Here is a 22,138-nt window from a genome sequence, read left to right on the forward strand (position 1 = left end):
CTTCGGTAATTTACTATGAGAAAGCGCAAGGTTGTAATCATCATTTAAGGGCGTTCTAACAATATCTTCAGTTTGTGATGGATGATACAATGGAAAGTTCTAAAGTTCAAATACGTTTTCTTTTGATATTAGGTAGTAATATAAAAAGATATGTTAGTGCCAAGTTTATTTATATAGAATATTTTAAAACAACATCAGTTGGCTGAATTGCTTCACAATACCATCCACAATCATAATAAAGAGGTAAATAGGATTTCAAATAATTATTTAGGGGGTCATGCATAATCAGTCACAGGCCAGAGAAAATAGATGAATGGGGTGAACATGTAGAGGTAAGCTATTCCACAATGTTTGGGCAGTCACTGTGAATATCATAAGCTTTGATCACTGAATTAAGAACTAACTGGATCTGAACACCTCATTTAGCCATTTATTTTATTCCAGTCACATATATTTACATTTACGCAAATATTTAATTAACCAGAATGTACCCATAAATCCAAAATTATTAACAGCCATTAACAGTTCACATACCTTGTTTCTGTCTGAATTTGTGCACACAGGGTCCTCTGCTGCCAACGCGATGCTACTTGCCACAATCACAAGGAGGATGGTCATTTCAAAGTAGCGAAGATTGACCACATAGTGACAGATCCTCCTGATGCTGTGGAACAAAACAAAAGGGAGGATGCTGATTGGGTGGGTGCAAAAATTCAAGATGAATGATTTATAGAATATTTGTTGTATTTTACGGGTTGGAGGCTTTGAAGATGAACATGCTGTCAGGCGCTACGGCTTTGGGAGGCATCGGTGGTTCCTCATCCTCTGTTTCCTGCTCTTTCTCATCAGACTGGTACGCCTCCAACTCTTTGCTGTTCTCTAAAATAACCCAGAATGTGAGAGAAGACCAAGAGGCGGAAGTGAGTTATTTTTTTCATGGACAGCTATGACAAAGAATATTAACCATAAAAAGACTAGTAGCTACTAAATTTAGAATTCAGAAACACCTACACCTGGTGGTACTATTTTTATGATGCCATGTTTAATGCAGTATGACTGCAGGGGGAAAGGAAACACAGGTCTACCTGACACAGGAGTGAGCTCCAGAAGGGGCTGTGAAGACATTTCAATGGCCACGCTTCCCTCTGGGTTGGACTTATCACGCTTGATGGATATCTTGCGTTTCTCCGACTCGATGGTACTCACAGTGTATTCTTTTCCCTCTAAAGCGGGGTCCATTGACATGTTCTGGCTCAGGGATTCATACTGATCCCTGCAGCCATCCTCTCCCTGCTTTGACCAGGTGCACTGTGGAGGATCGGGAATATTGCTGCTGGGTCCATCTCTGTTTCATCATAGAAAAAATATTTCAAAACAGAAAAAGGCCAAAAAATAAATAAATAAATACCACAGTATGTTATCATAAAGGAACTGTTTAAAAGTTTAAGTAAATTAACTTGAAGTTTATGCTTTTTTTGTTTTTGTTCCTCTTGTTCAATGGTGAATTTAGCACTTTAAACAACAGATTTAAGTAAAATAAGCTTGGGTCTAGCAGTTGCATCAGTTGGTATGAACAATAATGAGTACTTAAAAAGAAGACAGAAACTTTGATTTAACTTTGGACTGACCTACTACCATGTAACATAAAAAGTTTTGATGTTACTTTTTAGATTGTGCAAACAAGAAGAGTTAAAGAGCCCCCTCTCTCTTTATGTCGTGTTATATGAGAAGACTACATTCCATCCAAATAGCAAAATGAGCACAAGAGTGGCACAAAATGATGGGTCTGATGGTTTGATCAGAAGAATTGTTTTTCAAAGTGAAATTTGTGGAAGAATAAAACTTTGAAGAAAGAAAAGGAATATTTCACAAGAACTTTCTTACCTTCTGCACTCTTCCCCGACTTCTGCGTATGGATTGACAATGCATGTTCCATCATCTTCCTCTATCTGTGCATTGTTCTGTTGTCCTCCCTCTCCTTCAGTTCTCTCACTCTCTTCTCTGTCTTCCTTCTCCTCTCTTTCATCAATAGTCTTCCTCTCTTGACTGAGCGACCGTCTGATATGTAGAACCTCGCGTGGGGTCTGTGTACAGTCCAGACTTTTGGCTTCAACCCGGGCTTCTCGGTGACGGTGGCGCCTGTGGCGGGCTCCTTCTTCTGGTCCCTGACTGGACCTGAACTTCCGGGCCATCCGGTGCCTCCCACCGCCGGCGGTCCGGTGGTTTGCTCCTGCTGTTTTCTCCTCACTCAAATTGACGAGAGGCTCAGCAGCTGGAGGCTCCGGCATTGGAATGGAGACGGACATTGGGGGCTCAGGTAGGGGCATCTTCACTGACATGGGAGACTCGGGCAGGTGAGCCGGGCTGGTCTCCGGGGAGATGGCGGGGACATGTTTGGGAATAGAGGGAGTTTCAGTGTTGTCTTCTGTAGGAGTGCTAAACAATTCCTCTCTGCTTGCCATTTGACGACGTTTGCGTAGTTGGTTGGCTCTCTGCTCCCACACAGACATGTTAACTTTTCTTCTCCTCTCCCGGCGGTTAGCAAAGGCCCTGGTGCCATTAAGGGGCTGTTCATCTGGGGGCCCCACTGCACAGTCCGGGTCCTCTGGGAAATTGGGCCGCCCTCTATGGATTGCACGTTTTCTGTATAGGTAGGGCCTTCTTCTGCCACTAAAGCATCACAACACAAAACACATCTAAATAGGGGGGCAGTAACCTGTCCATACAGACAGATTTAGTGACAAGAAACAAACATACAAAGATCCATTTGGCACACCAGCTATCTAATCAGAAAATGCTGGGGGAAAAAATGAAATAAAATTAGCAAAAAAAAAAAGGCAAACTGTCTGCTAATAATGTCTGCTAATTCTTAACAGAAAATATTCCCATGGAACAATGTGCGAAAAAACATCCAAAAAATGAACAATAATACCTGGAAGGAAGGGACGGATCAGAGGTCGAAAAAAAGGAGAACAAAACCCACAACAACAAAAAAGAAAATGCGTGGGATTAAAGTGCAAAGATTGTGTAACATCTACAAAATCATCTCAGGAACCGATTAGGGAAATTAAAGAAAGGTCTGTGTGACAGGGATGCATTCAGTTATACTTACTGGTGTTCTGATTCTTTTGTTGTCCGATGAGTGGTCATTTGAAAACAAGACATTAGTGGTTTACAACGTACACTGAACTTCTGATGTGGCACAGAACAAAATGAGAACATGGAAGGTCATCTGGTGAACATTAAGGTGCATTCCAACAAATTAACATATCCTCAAAAATATTTATTTAGCCTCCATGCCATGTTGCATGGATGGAGTAACAAGCAATTACTGAATGCATATAATCTACTGTATCTGAACATAATTTGAGATGATATTTCTGTGCTTAGCATCCTTTTGCTGTTGGTCTTATGAATCTCATTTTTTGAAGAAGCTGAGTTTTCAGTTTTCATCTGCTGCTAGCCATTATCATCATCATCACCAACAAAAACAACAGAAATATACCACTCTGAGTAATGGATCAGTTCACAAGATTAATTTTGCATTGAATGACTGAAATAATTTTTTTCTGTGATATTTAAATTTTATTAAGACATACTTGTGTCTGCTTCAAATTAGGAGCTCAAAATTGCCGAGTTGAGAAACGTTATGAATCAAATAATTTTGTTCAGTGCCACATAACAAGAATATAACAAGACAACAAGATGGAACCAGAAAAACTCACATTGATAAGCATATTAGTGGTTGCAACACATAAATGATTTACACTTATATATGTTACACACAAATGATACATACATATTCAAAGCTAAAACAGTCACAGAGTTTAAAAGATCTGTGCTTTTTTAAAGCGGTTATGTCCATATGTCCAAAAGTAAAATATTTGTATTTTTTATACTGCTGGACAAAGAAAACACATCAATACTGTAGTGTTGTTACATGAAGACAGCAGTTTATCTTGTCTCCTTTAGTAGTATTTTTATCATTTAGATAACAAATCAAAGAAAACAACAAAGGTTAAACCCAGGATACATCAAATACCATTATTATTAAATCTGTTTTGTTTCGAAATGACCATAATTTATGACATTGCATTTAGCAATGGGACGCCTACATTAATACAGTAATCCCATTGATCATATGAAACTATGAGTTGTGATGTGTTTTGGTCATACACTAAAATATGAAGGAATTCTGTCTTATTTTAATAAAGTCTGATCTAAGATGTAAACCAATAACTTACTCTGATATCAAGCCGTCTCTTCCTCTTGCATATCTCTGATTGAAGAACTCCTCTTCCTCCTCTTCATCCTGGGGATACAAATGTGAAAAACAATGATTTGACATTTAAAGTTTTAAACACAAAAATACATGAAAATATATCATTTTTACAAGTTCACACAATATTGATACAAAAAAATGCAAACCTTGGTTAGTTCCTGTGCGTTTGCCAAATTATCCACAGCGATAGCCAAGAAGACATTAAGCAGTGTGTCTGTCATAAAGGCTGTTAAGGATTAATATGGCTAGCAAAGATTCACCATCTCTTCTCTTTAAAAACAAATACTAGGACATTAAATTTGACACAGTATATACCAATATATACAGCTTCTATTTGATTTCCAAGTCAACAAGTTCTTAAATGTCCAGATGGAATTCAGCGTCTTTATTAGCAATATGAGAGCAACATGAAAATAGTTTGCTAGGGAGGCAGAGTCATTTAAAAGTAAATGTAAATAATTTCAGGATTTTCTTATCTACATTATTTAATGACATTAACAGCAAAAACTGTAAATTTTCAGGTGACTGGTGGACATAGCCACAACTGCAAAACAATATGCAGCTTCAATTATATGTCAGTCTGGAAAATGTTTTAAACAAGCTAATAACAGCCTAAAGAATTTAGTCCTAATTATTTTTGTTTGTATTTTTTGTACCACATTTATTGTTTTCAAGAAAACATAAATCACAGAGGGTTTTTTCATGCCACAGAATAAGTCAAACCCATAATTGAAAATTGGTGGTCAGAATACCAAAAATGCAAAAATCTTTTTTTTATTATTATTATTCTTTGAAGATAGGGAAGATAGTTATCCTATCAATAAGTAACTCATGTCAGTGATGACTGAATGTAAACTTCTGACTGAAAATATAACAACTTATTTCCTCAATATGGCTATAAGGGACTATTTTTGTTCATTTCACTGTTAATGCTTTTCTATTTTTACACTGTGAAGCATCTCTTATAATTGAATTTTTCAAGAATGCATTATTGCCACTTTTATCTGAATACTTTTAAAAGTGATGGTGCACAAGGGTCCTGATTACATCACAGCACTCTGGCCACTTCTGAGGTCAACAAGGATACAGTTACCGAACAGAGTGAGCACTATGAAGTAGATGGATGACCACATGCCGTACTGAACGCCTCCTTGTGAGCGGATTCCATTATACATCACCTCGTTCCAGTCCTCACCAGTCAAAATCTGCAGGTAATTAAAGGCACAGAACATATAGCAGAAATAATTACACAGCTCAGGCTAGATTAAAGCCAACGTTGGCTTAAAAATACTCCAAACCGCAGACGAACACCCCCCCTCCACCCCGGTCTGATAACAATATGGTATTAAAAAGGGTGACGAGCTAATAATTACTATGTTTGCTAATCAAAACACTCTTTCACAGTACAGTTGGTTTGAAGCAGATCTGATGTGGACTTGTTCACGTTTCCCTTGTCTGATATTCATGTGCGCATATGTGTGCTTGGATGTGTGGGACGATCGCGGAGGCAGGGGGCGGAGAGCGATTGAGCAGAGTTGTTTAATCTGCGCCTGGGGTGAGAAATATCCCAGGGTGCAATGTGTCATGGAGAGCAGGCAGGATGGGGGGATCTGTGGGAGCCAAACCTGAAACACTGTCATGATGGCAGCTGGAAACGTGTCAAAGTTGGTGGGAGTGTAATCTTCAAAGATGAACCTAGAGGGAAAGCAGATAGAGAGGCAGGGTCAGATATGACCAAGGAGGAAGAACAGGAGGAAGAAAAAAAAAGAGGATGAAGAGGATGCAGAGAGTTATTTTCATCCAGACTTAATGCTTCCTCTCCTTCTTCCCTCTAAGAGGCCATTGAGGAAACTGCTGTTGCATTTTTAACCCAGTAAATACTGTTTCAGAACTACAGCTTGTGCGGAAGTGTAGGTTAAAACAAACTGAAAAATAGAAACTGGTTTTACAGGAACTCACAATAAAAGAAGTCAGTTCATACCTCCCTCCAAAAAGCTGCATCCCGAGCAGTGCAAACACCACAGTGAAGAGAAAGAGAAGAAAAAGCAGGCTGATAATGGACTTCATGGAGCTCATCAGGGAAACAACCAGGTTCCTGAGAGAAGCCCAGTACCTGCCAAGAAAAAAAATTATATTTGACACATCAATTTCTCTGAAACCAGAATTTCTACAAGGTCTTAAAGTCATTAAAGGTTTTAAATCCCACGGTTCTAATTTTGGACCTTAAAAAGTCTGAAAGGCAGACAGATTCTTTTCTTTTTTATCTACAATTATGCAAAAGACTTCTGCTACTGAAACTGGTCTACTGTAATAGCAATTATACTGCCACTAATATTGGAAACAGGGATTTAAATAAAGCAGCCAAAATCTGTTGTAAAAAACTGTTATGAAGCCTTTGACATAATATATAAATGAATTCAATTTAGATATCATATAGGTGTAAAATTAAGTCACATGAGCGTCTCTGTGCTATTAGGTAAGCTAAAAAAAAGTGAAGTTATTATGTTATGGGATTTTTCAAGTCTTACATTTCAAGGTCTGAAGAAGCTATAAATCTATCTGACTAAAACTTTCTGACCCTCACAGTGACATGTTTTCTCACTTAATTTTTGTTGTTTTTGAAGGCCGACAAACTCACTTGGTGATCTTGAATATTCTCAGAAGTCTCAGCGCTCTCAGTACACTGATACCAAACGACATGCCGGGCCTAAAAAAGCCCCATACCACCTCAAAGATGCTGCCGATAATGACCTGCAAAACATGTTACACATAAAGAAGAAAAACTAATTATGTTCCATGACTTTAATCTTGATTGTTGTTAAGAAAAATGTAGCTATAGGAGGGATATGTTCAAGTCTTACTAGCTCAGGCAAAAAGCATGCAATGATTATGTAAGTTTGTAGGTGGGTTTTATTAGTTCAAGATGTTGTTTAATTATAATCTAAAAGAATAATTGTTTATTCCAAGTGATATATCAAAGTCTTTATTGTGGAGCATGAAATCAAAACATTAATGTCTATGAAGCAAAAATAATTTTGGTTGGTTTTTCTACAGTCACATGGAGTCAGAATAAAGGATGAAGGATCTCACCCCACAGTCAAAGCAGTTGAAAGATGAATGGAAGTAGAGCCGGAAACCCAGACCGTACATTTTCAAAAACATCTCAGCCAGAAACAGCCCCAGGAACACAAACTCTGCATAGTCTGCAGATATGAAGAGAACCAGAACCAGTCATGTCAAAAAGCTCAAATGAGGTACCATAAAATCACAAACAGCTCCATCGTTAAACGTGACCTAAATTTTTTCTCTTCAAGGTGTTAGTTAAAAGGAAAACCCTGTCAGCTGTTCATGATTGAAACACACAGAGGATGATGGTCAGCCAGTCAGGCTGGTCATGGTGCACGATGGCCACGCAGATGGTGTTGAGAGCCACCAGACTGAGGACCATCAAATAGAATGTGTCTGTCTTCACCATGCGGCGGATGGAAATGCGCAGCATGCGCTCTTTACGTCGCAGGTAGGCAGCTGGGCCACGACGGCCGCTGCGAAAGTTCATTCTTGATCTTGACATGCCTAGAGGTAGGAAGAATAGGAACATCAATGAGCAAAATAAAAAGATTTTATGCCTTTTTAATGCCACAAGTAGAGACACCCCTGTCCAAGTAGAAACAGGGGTGTCTCTGTTTGGACAGGGGTGAAAATGTCCAAGTAGAGACCTCCAAGTAGAGGGGTGAAAACGTGAAAATGTTTCAACTTGGTTTAATACAATATTAGTACAAAATAAATCCCACCCGTTGCCTGAGTGTTATCTTAGGATTTTTTTCAGTCCCTTTCCACTCTGCTCACTGTCTGTGGTGGCAAGGTAAAGCTTGTTAATAATGACTTGAATGGCATGCTTCCTTTTCTTTCCCAATTTGAAGAATGACTAATAGAAATGGACCTCTGTGTCATATTAGCAGCCCCATAAAATGTGAACTCACAGGTTGCTAATTAAGACCCCCAATATCCTTTTGTTACTCTCTTTGTGAGAGTAAATAGGGCTTCCAATAAATATGCCACCATATTTATTTTTTGAAAAAAAATAAAAAATAAAAAAATAAAAATTACATAAAAAATATATATTTTTATTTCAAACTAAAAAATTAACTTAAACTTAAGGATGTATTTTTCTAATAATATTTTTGTGATATTTTTCTAATGCGATATACTTTGATATGATATCCAAAATACTTTTTACACAGGGCACCAGTAAATGTGGAACATGCTGTTTCTAAGTAGGTACAGAATGAGGCAACTGCAGACTAGACTACTCTTTAAGTTTTGAAGCTCTGCTGCCAATATTGGTATATAATAGACACTGTTCACATTACATTCTGAATACATTTTATTGGTGAAAAACAGTCAAAGAAACATTTTACCTAGATTAAGATTTTACAGGTCTTCCAGTTTATTTGAACTGGTGGTCATATGTTGTCCAAAAATTTCTACGATAAGTTAAAAAGAAATGAGAAATGTCCTTGACTTACTGGCGGTGGACATGTCTGTGTACTTGTCACTTCCTGGTGCGCCTCTCCGTGCACCTGTCTTTTTACTTGCTCGTTTCAGCACTGAAAAAAACACAAAATGGAAGAAATTAACTTCTTGTGACGCAATTCCAGATCAACCTGCAGCTGAGATTCTACAGGGATGTTGAACATATAAAACACAATTTGAATTGCAGATATAAAGAGTCTTGAGTTTTTCTCTTTAATTAAACCAGCAGGACACAACGTACTGTAAAATATTTATTTGTAGTCTTAATCACAAATGATAATTGTATTTCTTAAACTTTATTATGATGTTAGCACCACAAAAAGTAATAAATCAGTGTCAATGACATGATAACCAGATGTCTGAGGCCAATTGAAAATACAATCATTGAGTTTGAATTGTTACAAACACTATGTCGTGGAAAAAATTATTTCCAAGCACTGTTCAGGTAAAATCACTCAATCAGGTTTATTCATGAATTGTGCACAACTCAGATTGCTCATAGGACAATCAATAATGAAGCAAGTCTGAACGGAAAGCTCTGCCAGGCAGAGACAACACTTGAGTTTTATACAAAAGGGATACGGGATCCAAAGCCTGGGAAACAGACTGGTTCCCATGCAGCTGTGAAAAGAACTACGTCCAACCTTGTACATGTAACTCAAATAGTCAAAACTCGGTGGGAATATACAGAACTTAGAATAAACATATAGCAATACAACTAGCAGGTGTAACCTAATTGTAATTTTTCCACATCACACTAATAATTCTCTAATTCATGTTTTTAAAGTCAAATCAAATTGAAGATTCACTGAATAAAATAAGACACTGACAAGTGAAAAGTAAAAAGAAAACTTCTCCAACAACATAGGAACTTACCATCTAATGGGGATCTGCCTGAACTTTTATTCTCCTCTGCAAGCATGACTTCCTCTGTAATCGAATAAAGCTGGAGGTTACATACAAAGCAACAATTCAAACCATGTGAAGAAGAGCTTTACAGTTTTCAGGGATAAATAGTTTAGGATGTCGACAAACATTTGCAGGAACTGATGTAAGCTCTACCTTAAGAGGCCGGGTTGACCTTCTCTGAAGACTGATTTCTCGATCTATCTTGTATTCTGTCTCTCTTTTCTCCTTCTTCCCACACTCTCCCACATTTGTGCACACATAACTATGCACAGCGTCTACATCGCGCACACACTCGGGCATGTAAACAGTGAGATGCGCGTGCACATACGTACATGCACACAAATTTAAGTCAGTGAGTCAGTATCACCTTTTTCTCACCCTCTGCTTGCGTGGGAGACAAGCAATGTAGAATGCCATTACAGCACTGCATGTTTGTGCTTCTCAACTCTGTGACTCTGATGAAGATCTCAAACCCTGGTAGAGGAGTGACTTTCCAAAACATGCCAGGGCTTGGGTAGTTCACGCAGCTTTGGTAAGGTTTAAACCCAAAGTCTTTAAACCTTCTGTGTTTGAATGTGCCGCTTTCCTTGAGATGACCAACAAAGCTACTGCGGCCATTTCTTCATATCTCTGTCCATGTCTTTTCTATAAAAAGGTACAGCTAGCCCAGTGATTCTGTTTACCAGTGTGTCCTTTCCTGGGTGGAGTCATCGAGCTATCGCATCCATTAGCAATGTGCAATCTTGTTATTTGTCCTAATGAAAGTTACACCCGACTCTATCGTTGATTGAGTAATTGACGAAGCGACCACGGCCATTACCTTTGTGTTTTTGTTTTTCTTTCCATAGAAAATACTCATGGCCAAGACTGTTTTCAATTTGACTATATGCTCAGATTGTATTGGAATGAATTAAACTTCTCTGACTTCAATTTGGACCAAATTGGATTCTAGGTAGCTGGGTGTTAATTGAACCTGCTTCTCTTGCAAAAAGCACCAAGTTAACATTTGTAAATATAAACCACTATAAGCCACTTAGTGAAATCTAATTATTAAATTAAATGTTCCAGCAAAGATGTGTAATTTAATAGTGTTAAAATGTTTTGCTATTTCGCCACTACTGAGTCCACAAACTATTTCCAAATTAGCTATTGTTTAGGAAAACCTACTAGGTCACAGTTCTATCACACAGTACTGCAGAATAGCTAGATGCAAAGTTTTTCTTCTTCTTAGTACCTGCCCTGTCTATCCAGGCTCGGTAGCCATTCAGTTCTCTTTCCACTTGTTGCTGCCGACGTAACTTCATGAAGGCTCTCCTGTTCTCCACCCTCTCCCTTTCCTTGGCAAATTCTCTGAGGAGGCAGGAAACAGCTGTCTTACTCCACTATACTGACACCAAGACATTTTTTTCTTGCAAACACAGGAAGAAGCCCACTCACCCTGACAGAACTCCCAGCACAAGATTCAACACAAAGAATGAGCCAATAATGATGAGAGGAATGAAGTACATCCAGTTCCATGTGATACCCAGAGCATCATTAGTCTGCAATGTCAGTAATGTTCAAATGATTAAAGATTTAACGGTAATCAGTCTGATGAGTCATGGTTCTTAATCTGACTAAGTGTATGGACTCACATTATAAAGCACAGCTGTCCAGCCCTCCATGGTGATGCACTGGAAGACGGTGAGAACAGCAAATAGAATGTTGTCAAACTGCGTAATGCCGTCATTGGGCCCAATCCAGGTGTCGTTGCAGTCGTACTTTTCCGGACATTTCCTCACGCCGCATGCAAATGCCAACTCTGATGAGTCAACAGTCTCATTATCTAGAAAAAATTAAAGCACAGCTATTCTGTATGTGTCACCGCAATGTATTTATAGTACATTCAGCAACACTAGCACTAACATGTTACATTTTCTAATAAACTAAGCGCATGATAAAACTGAGTAATAAGAATGGCTAAACTTAGAGAACTCCAAACCAGACAGTTTGATAATAATTTTTGCAACAATGTCTAATCTGTTCGCTGACAGTAAAGCAGGTGGTAAAATTAGACTGGATGTTATTAAAAATAAAAAATAAAATGCCTTGAGATACAATAGTACTATAGAGCGCTCTTGTTTAAATCCACCACCTGTTTGTTTCACAGGTTGGTGGTGAAACAAATGTAACAAATAAGATGAGAAAGTGTGGTGTTGTTTACTTTACATCCATGAGAGACAATGACCAGTTTTAAGTTAAGGATGTTTTCTCTAACTAGACACAATTGCCAACAAATGATATTTTGTTGTCCACCTCCACTCAAATCATGTTTTGTTTTTCCAACTTCAGCATGCAGACACCACGAGTCTCTGCCAACATGTAGATTTGTGCCCCACACGGATTTGACACAGTCTGGATTGTTACATAGTGAGCCAATAGCCATCTTGTATGGAACCCATTTGGGTTGACTAATTACTATATCTGAACTGGGGCAGTAAGGCACTCTATGTAGGTCTTAACTGGGTCTCAAAAAGGATATTGGGAAAATCTGCTCCTGAACTACACATCCAGGAGCCATATGGGTAAATTTTAGAATTGTCTTGCTGTTGGGCCATTATGCAATCTACAGACAATCATTTCTGGTGCACATTATTGAGCCACTTTTCTATCTAAATGTGGCCCAAGAGTAAATTTTGATGAGGGTCAATTTATCACTTTGCTGATTTGTTCAATTTCCATTTTGTTTGGAGTCTTTTCCCCTTGAATATTGTGGAGTAAAACTTAATACTCTGAGGTTTACCATGCGAAATTCAAAATTTAGAAATCCTATAATCATCATATATCCTTAAATATACTCCCAATAAGTCAGAGCAAATGGTAATTAATAATAAAAAAACAGTGTGTGATTTACAGTTTTATTAAGATTATCGAGATGTATAAAGGTTCAAAGTGCCTTTCAAAAACATTTATATCCCCTGGAACCTTTTTGTCAAGTAAGAACCACAAACTTCACTGTGAATCATTGGGATTTTATGTGATAGATTAACATAAAGCAGCACATAATAGACACAATACATTGAAGTTTAGGACAGTAATATGGTAAAATGTGGAAAACTTCAAGTGGTATAAATACTTCTTCAAGGGACTGTATAACTCATAAACTCAGAAGATGGGAAAAAAATGTATTGAATTTTTCCAAGAAATTGTAAACTTTTTGTTAAATAAATGTTTTTTGTTTTTCTTTTCAGATACCTATTCAGTAACTGAGTAGACACAACCAGAACTGGTCAGGAGGAATTAGTTTTCTTCTGAATTTCTTTCAGGTTTTGAGTCCCATCTCCAGCTAGGCAAAGACAGTAAATGCTATGGTGTGGTGAGTGATTACAGTGTAGTTGTTGACTAATTAAGCGGTATCTAAATAAGCCAGCAGAAACTCTAATAATACCTCTGAGTTTGCAGCTACTGTAATTCATAAAGCCCTCAGACAAAGATATTCACACCCTCTCTTTGAGAAAATTGACTAAACCACATGTTTAGCATACTTGCCTGTAAATTATTCACAGCTGGTCATAAATAATCCAAAAACAAACCCTGGGGGTATTAGTTTCTACCTAGTGGTTTGGAGAAATAGGTGTACTTCAAAACAGCATGTCAGAAAAGGAACTCAAATCAGGATTCATAATTTAATTCCTAAGTGGATGGATCTCAAATGGCATTTAAATTGTTTCTATCAACTCAGACAGAATTAAAGATCTTAAAAATGTATTTCTTGTTTCCAAACACCTATTCTCATTTAATTTAAAGATTACGTTATTTGCATTATGTATGAATTTTACCAAAAATGTAGTCCGATGGGAGGCAGGTGTGATGTAGTTTCCCACTGTAGAACTCCAGGCCAATGATTGCAAACATGAGGATGGCAAAGAACAAGAGAAGGCCGATCTGAAGCAGTGGGATCATGGCCTTCATAATCGACTTCAGCACAATCTGTAAACCTGTAATACGTGAGCAAAGAGTGAAAATAAAATCACATTTAACACAATAACAATATCTTTGCATTTTTATTGATGTGATTGTGTTGCAAATTTTTACCACAGTTTGCACATTTTCCTCAGTTTTTTCAGTGCTTCTCGATTTATTACCTTTTTACTTTCAATTATTGGGTTAGGGTTATGAAATGCAAAGTTTCAGAGGGTGAAAAATGCAACTTTTTCTTAAGCTTCATCTTCTAAGAAGAACAAGCTTAAACCCTGAGGCTTTCAACTCTGCACCAAAAATACTAAAAAGCACATAACATAACCATGGTATCATAAGTAAGGTAATAGGACATTATCTTAAAAGAATGCTCATCTTGCAGTATAGAATATAAAATGTAATTGCGTTAGGCTGTGTTAGGAAAAGACTCTAGCTACTTTCAGACTTCCAAAACTTCTCTTACTCTTAGAAGAAGTACCCCTCTATTTTTGTGTGTCTCTATGACTGGAACTAAAAGCTATTTTTAGAACTCATAGTTATACATTCTTGCCTTGGAGAAAATAGTCTTTCTGTATGACAGCAATCATCTGTGAGGGCATTGTTCCAGACAGCAGATGTGTGTGGTGAACCCTAGAGAGCCTGGGGGTGAACTGAAGTGTAAAGCCCAAAAAATTATCAATATGCTTTTTTATATGAAATTATAACTTACTAAATAATGAAGAAATGTTTTGATCAGTTTATTTGCTGTATTTACATATATTCTCTATGTACGTGTATTTGTGGAAAAATACGAGTATGAAGAAAGCAAATTTGAACTTTAAACATGCCCTACGGTTCATTAACAGGCATGAGGATTTTCCCAGGGCTGAGTCACTGGCAAAGAAACCGCACAGCAATTTCCCCACAGACTTTTGGAAAAAAAGTAAAAGAATGAATGAGAAAAAAATGTCTTTACCTTGATGTGAAAAAATTACAATAAGGTTACACCTGCTAGTTGTATTGCTATAAGTTTATTCTAAGTTCCTGTATATTCCCACCAAGTTAAAGCTATTTGGGTTACATGTACAAGGTTGGACGTTGTTTTTTTCAGCTGCATGGGAACCAGTCTGTTTCCCAGGCTTTGGATCCCGTATCCCTTTTGTATAAAACTCATGTGTTGCCTCTGCCTGGCAGAGCTTTCCGTTCAGACTTGCTTCATTATTGATTGTCCTACGAGCAATCTGAGTTGCGCACAATTCGTGAATAAACCTGATTGAGTGATTTTACCTGAAAAGTGCTTGGAAATAGTTTTTTTTCCACAACAACCTATGGTTTGATGGTTTGAGCAGAGCAGATCAGATTACTAAATTATAGCAGAAACATTATCATGGTATTTTAATGCTGTTAAAAGTAATTCATTTATTGTCAGTGATATTGATAAGAATGGAAATGTGGCTGTCTCCACCAGAAGTCTATGAGATTCTGATGAAGCTGGATAACAAGGCGTTTGAAAGCATTTCAAATATGCTGCTAGGAAACTCTACCCTCTGCTTGCCAAATCTTTTATTGGCTTCCTGGCACATTATTGTCTGACATTTTAATTCCAGTTTTGAAAGATCAAGATCTGCTCTGGTCAGAAACATTATCTGGCCTATAATACTGAAAAGGTAGTAGAAAAAAAATTAACATTTTGTATGCGATAGAGTAATAGGAGTGAAAATGTCTTTCACACAAATAAAAGTCTAGCAGCAGATGTCATTGGAATGCTGGGTTAACCTGAAGTGATGCATACAAACAAATTAGGCTTTTACATATTTGTTGAATTTATAGCAAGTTCTATTGCATTCTACTGTTTTATTTTTTTTTAAACTTAATCTCACTGAGTATTCCAGAATCAAAGTTTTATTCACAAAACTATTTATTTTCAACAGACAGCTTGAGAACCAAAAGTGAATCTCAGATCAGTTTTAAATGGTTCACATCTATTTGCTCTGGGAAATAAATTGTATGGAAAAATGCATTAAGTATCAATGGAGTGTGGCAGTTCTAATCATTTATGCAGCAGAAGGTGATAATGTCCTGTAATGTGAGTAGACACCCACTGTTTTACACTATAGAAGAAGAACAGGAAAGCAATTTACACTTGTTAATTGAGCCTAACAAAATGCCCTCACTGCACAGACTACATGAGATATGGATTGTCTTTTAAAGCAGTAGAAAAGCAGTTTTCATTTATTTTGCATGAAAACACCAACTTAGATGTTACTGAAACATATGTTAGTCTTTAAATGACTGCTTTAAAAAATGTGCTGAACTAAATTTTGAGCCTTTTAATGTAATTATCAATTTATAAACTTCTTTCCTTTAAAAATGTATTTTAATATTTCTGTCCAGTATCCCCACTTGTCCTGGTTTTAGTTGGTCTTCAAACTAAAGTTTTTTAGCATTGGCACACCCTGTTATAATATCAGGTTCAAATTGCACCATATTTTCAATTGGTGCAATTCTGTTAATGTTCTAACAGAATTAGAACATTGAAAAATGTCCACAATTTGGGTCACACTATGTGTGTGCTGATGCACCATAATAACATTTACGCTGAACAAAAAGATTATTTCTACAGGCACCACTGTAATAACTTAGGGTTGTAATAATGTGTCTTGCATATTTTAGCACATTTTTGCAAAACTGTGATAATACTGATAATTTCACAGTGTGGATGTGAACCTAATGCAGGTGACCCTGGTGAAAAGATGGCACGCTTTCAGAGAGTAGAATGGTGGAAACCACTGTTTTAAACAACAGGTCTCGTTATATTTATATATTTAATTTACTCCCAGCTGAATGGGCCATAAGGGAAGTCTGGGTTTTTATAACCTTCTATTTAACAGCAAAATAATGTAGTGTTAAAAATTCATCCACTAAATGATCTTCAGCTTTCTTTTCTGCAATAAAAATACAAATAGATAAATGTTTGTGAAGTTATGTTGTTTTTAGTGCTTTTTAGTGCAAATGCCATGTAAATCATTCTATCTGCTTTATATTCCTGTTAAGAAAATCTGATTCATGGTTCTATTTAAGGATAAACATGAATTTATTGAAGAAGGTAAGATTGTTATTATAAATTGTGCAGATTATATTTCTTTATCTCAGTGCTTTAAGATCGGTTTTCTTTCATGCAGATTAAATTTCTTCTTTTACTGAAGAAAACATTCAGGTGCAACATCTGGTGGACGGAGGTCAGTAAGTGACTCACTGGGTATCCCAGAGACGAGCTTGAGGGGTCTTAGGACTCGCACAGCCCTCAGGGTCCGAAGATCAACAGGGATGTTCATGTGGGCTCCAGCGGTGGCCAGGATCCTAGAGGAGGCAAATGTATTAATATGACATGTACTGAAATAAAGTTTAATGTTGGGTATGTTAGAGTTTAAGTAGATTATTGTATTTACACAAACCAATGACTCATTTTTGACACAATGTGCCACAGAGACATGTAAAGCACACCCACAGGCATCTATATCCGTTTCTAAAACTTTCTTGAGGTCAACAATTTCTGTCTGTGGTGGCTGGAAAAACCTGTGTTTGGAAAATTTACTAAATAAAACAAAGAGGTTTAGAAACTAACCATTTACTTAAAAGGGAAAAATAAAATTGTAAATTTGTTACAGGAAAAAAAAAAAAAAAAAACTGAGACAACTGCACAGCCGGCAAGTAGTACAGTATATTCATTAAATGTACCAGACTCACATGGCGAGAGACAAAGAATGCATAACCACATACACCTGGCAGGCATTTCTACTCACATCTGCCCACGCACACATCGATGTGCCGCCACCTACACACAAACACCGAAAAACAGCATCAGGAGCAACTGACTCGCTGTAGCTTACACAAGAAACCACATGTGGATGTTTCCCATAAGAAGGCGTAACCAAAATACCTCAAATCCATAAATTGTACTAGAAGTAACCCAAGAGGAAAACAGGTTTGAGCCTTAATTCATTAATTAGGAGAAGTTCAGGTTCTATTGTTATTTAGCTGTACAAACATTTAAAATTTACTTCAGAAATTAGATTTATTTATCAGATGTCACCATTTTGCTGATTTACACACACACACATGCCCACCCCCACACCCCCACATTTAGAAAAACAAGCAATATACAAACTTATAAAATCTTTGGATGGTGTCGGGAAGTGTGGGGGAGGGTATATATATATGTGTGTGTGAACAGGGAGTAGAAAGCACATGGCAGAAACTCAAGTGTAAACCCACGCAGAATCTCTCCTAAAAGCAGTGGGAGGGAGAGAGGGCAAGCGAGCGAGTGAATGAGTGAGGCCGTGCTCGCACTAATGCGGAGAAATCTGAAAACACTCTCACCATGTACAGAACCTTTTTCAAAAAGTTCACTGCAGGTGCAGATTGCTGCGCGGGCTGACCGCCCCTGTTACGATCAATCTTCAAAGATTTTTCAGACTCATAGCAAACTAAAGCAAAGCAACATTCTTAAAAGACAATGTGGTTTTCACAATGCAGACAAAAAGCTCTTTAAGCATAAACAAAAAGTGAGAAAAAAAATGTTTTTACACTATTCGCAATTTTTCTACACTGTTGAGAAATGAAAGCAAACTTTGTATTTGAATAGGCTGAAAGAAGAATGAAAGTTTTTGATTTTGTTTTTAAATTATACCTCTTCTGTGATTTAAAGTGTTTTGCAAAGCTGTAACTGACATAGGGTAACTGACCTTTGACCCTCCCCAACTTGTTACTGTGCACTGTTACTTATTAAAAGAGTACTACGACACATCCATTGCTAAACAAAAATATTAATTATGTAATGTCTAAAATTTCCAGCTGGGAAAAAAAAAATACTCCTAAATTTGAAAATGCAATTGCTAAGGTAACGCTGTTTCGAAATACAGTTAGATTAGAGCTGAATGTCTGACATGCTGCTGACTGAGCAGATATTCTGATTAATAACCTGGGACTTTGTGGGGTTTCTTGTTGTTTGTGTTTAGACCAAAAACATGTGTCTACCGTTCTCAACCATGAATTAATATCATTGCACTTTGCAAATCTCCCCAAAACCCCTGCCCCAAAAAACTACAAGCAAACAGCATAGAATTGAACAGTAAGCTTTGCCGCAATTCCTTCATTATCACCTTTGAAAGTTTGAGTTGTGGGGTTTCATTTGTATTTTGGTTTTGATAATTTGTCCAATTTGTTCATATTTATTATAAGACTTGCCATTCAGTTTCTGCATTCATTATTGCTGGCAGGGTTAATGCATTTAGTTTTTTTTTATTTTTGTGTTCAGTTTTTTGTGCATTTGGATTTTGTTGTCTTTTATTTGCAGACAATTTATAGTTCCCTTGAATCCAAATCCTTCTAACATGTATTATTTACCTTCCCGCAGTCTGCCAGTTTGCTCACCTTCACAACTGTTTCCTATCACCTGATTTCCTTCATTCTGACACAGCTGCACCTCATTTCACCTGGTTGCGTTGTCATTTCCATCCCTGTTTGAGTATTTACCTCATTACTGTTTTGTAAATTTTGTTGTTCTTCATCAAGTCTTTTTTTTTGTTCCTGTTTTGGTTTTGCTTCAAATTCATATAATACCCTCACACTGATCATGAATGTGGCGACAGTGGAATAGAAAACTCCCTTTTAACAAGAAGAAACCTCCAGCAGAACCAAGCTCTGTGTGAGCTCCCTCCTGCCACTACCCACTAGGGGATTGAGGGAAAAAAGCCGACACACAGAAAAAGCACCAAAACAGAACTCCAGGAGTCCTTTCTACGATAGTGAAGAAGCAAAGAGTTACTGAGAAGCAGTAGCTCTTTTATTGGCTTCATCTAGGAAACAAACACAGCTAAAGCTCTGAGCTCTGAGCCAGTCATGAAATCTATGAGATTCACTATTATATGGTTAGTATTAGCAGTAAATATAGTTCCTGCAGTTGTTTTTTTTTCTAGGAGAGAGACAGTTTTTAATGTGGAGAACATAAATTCACAGAAGAAAGTTTATGTGCCTGGCTTTCTTCTCCCCAATGCTTTTCAAACTGACTTTACAGAAAGATTTGAATGGAAAAAACTGACAAATTAGAGTTTTAACACCTTTCTGCATCATTGAAACCAGCTGTTTGAGATCATTACAGTTTCTCAACTAAAGTGATTATGGTTAAAAAAAAAGATAAATAAATAAATAAACAGATGCAGTGAATGGAAACTTTGTATCATCATGATTTAGCAGCCATATATTAGCTTGCTCTATGCTTATTCATTTTTCTCCAACAGTGTATCACCTCACTGCAAACACAATTAGTACAGAAAAAAAAGAGAAATTATGGAAAAAAAAAGAAAAACAACGGTTTTATGCCAATATATCTGAAGGAATTCCCATACCACTGTGCTCTACCAAAGAAGAATAAGTCACAGAAAATGGATTGAAATAGCATTCATCGATCAGAATTCTGTCAACTTTCAATGCACTTAATTATACATCAGTCAGACAGAGACAAAGGATGTAGTCTTACATGGTTTCTATAGTTTCCTCCTGTGCATGCGTCAGAAGTATTGCTGCAAACGTCAGTAAGTCATGGCTGTGCTCATGTTATTGCAAACCACAGAATTAACAGCACAGAAGGGAGCGCGGAAATTTTATGTCTTATTTGAAAAGCTGAAATATTTGGTGGCAAAGCAGCACACGCGAATAATTGCTATTTCTTTGCACAGTTTATCAGGTTTTAGTGAACACAAATGTAACAAGTGAGAGTGTGTCAGACAAAGAGATGACACAGCGAGAGACACTGTGACTGAGAGGGAGCACGGCAGTGGGAGTCTGTGGAAACGGCCTTCAAACCTCACACACAAAACAAAAGCAGGCAGCTGCAGCAGCTCCTTCAAGGCTGCACTTCGAGCGCAAACAATTCAGGGGAGACTTGCTCGAAATTAAAACAAATATGCCGTTTGTGGTAGCTGATGAATCATCCTTACACACACACACACACACAGAGGTCATTTAATTCCATTTAGATACAGCTTCCACACAAACTGTTTTTACTAAAACAATATGCAACATCAGAGATCAACATGTTTTCCAGCGTATTATGATAACACAGCTGGAAAGAGAATCTATATTTCCAAAATTTATTCGACCCCCCCGATGGTATTTCAATCCTTTGAAGACATGCATCTCTCAAAGACAATAACACAAGAGTATTAATTTTCAGAAAAATATATGGATCCTGTCTTTATTAACAGTTTCAGTATAAATTGCATGTTGAAAATGTTCTGTTTCCATTCTTATTGACTGACCAGATTTTTGCAAGTTTCTGTTATTTTTACAATATGGTGATACCTCCAGGTCTTGGATGTTGGAAGGCTTCGTTATCACCTTTAAATTTTGCTCCCTCCATCAGCACTGAAACCCATTGATATAAGATTAATTAAAAGAGACATGATTCTTTTTTTGAGAGAAGACAAGTGAAGTTAGGGTTGAGGTTGATCATTTGGTAGGTTTACAGTGTTCCAGTTCATTGCTGTGCTGTTTGTTCAAGTTTTTAAATGCTCTTAGCAAAATGAATCAGTGCATTTTATCCAAGAATATATAATTATCTCTGGAAACACTTGCAAGGGCAGAGCTTTGCCAAACTATTCAAACCTTTTTTGCTATAAGCATAAAATCTAGCATGGTGTCAAATGTGATAGACCACCTTCAGAGCTGAACAGTTTTTTTGAGGACAGATTGTTTGAAAAGAATCAAAAATAGTTTAAGTTTAATATTAATTGTAATATGTCCATTCTGAGAAAGCCATTAGTAAAGTCATAAAACTGAAAATAAACAGATTACAATAAAGTCAAGTTGGAAATTTAAGTGATAACCTCAAATCCATCATCACACAGAGAGGCTCGTCTCTTCCTCGCAAGCTCTCAACAAGAAGTACTTTTGCAGAAATTGAAGCAAACCGACTCTGGAGAGACTGAATTCATTACATGCATAGAACGAGCCCTCTCCCACACACCTCCACCTACACGAAGAACGCCACCAAAAACTACAGTAATCAGCAGCAGCATTATGTTGTTGCTCACTGTTTCACCACAGTGTTGCAGACACTGATGCACAGATAAATCAACATCAGCATACTGCACTTCCATGGTAATGGTATTAGAATTATTCTGAAAAAAATAAAATAAATAATGCGTTATCAGCAGCAGTAATATACTCTTGTTGAATTGTGACCATGTAAAAATAGGCACTTATTCATTGTTAGTCATATAAATAATTACTGAGTGTATGTATAGGGTCACAGGATCACAGGATACTAATTTTCCTCTTCATTCATGAACAACTGATTGATACAGATTAAATATATTGTCTATATATTTAGGGCATGTTAAAGCATTTATAAACTTGTATTTTACCGAATCACTGTGAGAACAGCATGCAAATGAATAATTCTGTTCAAGCAAGGGA

General features: G+C 37.1%; 1 protein-coding gene across 4 annotated transcripts in view; it reads right to left on the minus strand.

The window, feature by feature from the left end:
* Positions 1-22,138, minus strand: part of LOC102216859 (voltage-dependent R-type calcium channel subunit alpha-1E-like) — a 61,045-nt gene that overhangs the window by 13,964 nt on the left and 24,943 nt on the right. For all 4 annotated transcript variants that reach the window (XM_023335157.1, XM_023335156.1, XM_023335158.1 and 1 more), the window contains 19 exons: positions 16,917-17,020; positions 13,543-13,701; positions 11,359-11,549; positions 11,162-11,265; positions 10,959-11,074; positions 9,692-9,745; positions 8,809-8,889; positions 7,646-7,855; positions 7,373-7,485; positions 6,921-7,033; positions 6,264-6,395; positions 5,908-5,977; positions 5,370-5,487; positions 4,429-4,496; positions 4,245-4,312; positions 1,885-2,670; positions 1,086-1,345; positions 753-879; positions 535-664 (listed from right to left, as the gene is read on the minus strand). In XM_023335157.1, coding sequence (XP_023190925.1) covers positions 535-664; positions 753-879; positions 1,086-1,345; positions 1,885-2,670; positions 4,245-4,312; positions 4,429-4,496; positions 5,370-5,487; positions 5,908-5,977; positions 6,264-6,395; positions 6,921-7,033; positions 7,373-7,485; positions 7,646-7,855; positions 8,809-8,889; positions 9,692-9,745; positions 10,959-11,074; positions 11,162-11,265; positions 11,359-11,549; positions 13,543-13,701; positions 16,917-17,020 — 3,004 coding nt within the window. The remainder of the gene's footprint in view (positions 1-534; positions 665-752; positions 880-1,085; positions 1,346-1,884; positions 2,671-4,244; positions 4,313-4,428; positions 4,497-5,369; positions 5,488-5,907; positions 5,978-6,263; positions 6,396-6,920; positions 7,034-7,372; positions 7,486-7,645; positions 7,856-8,808; positions 8,890-9,691; positions 9,746-10,958; positions 11,075-11,161; positions 11,266-11,358; positions 11,550-13,542; positions 13,702-16,916; positions 17,021-22,138) is intronic.

This window comes from Xiphophorus maculatus, chromosome 6 (genome assembly GCF_002775205.1).
Source record: "Xiphophorus maculatus strain JP 163 A chromosome 6, X_maculatus-5.0-male, whole genome shotgun sequence".
Lineage (NCBI taxonomy): Eukaryota > Metazoa > Chordata > Actinopteri > Cyprinodontiformes > Poeciliidae > Xiphophorus > Xiphophorus maculatus.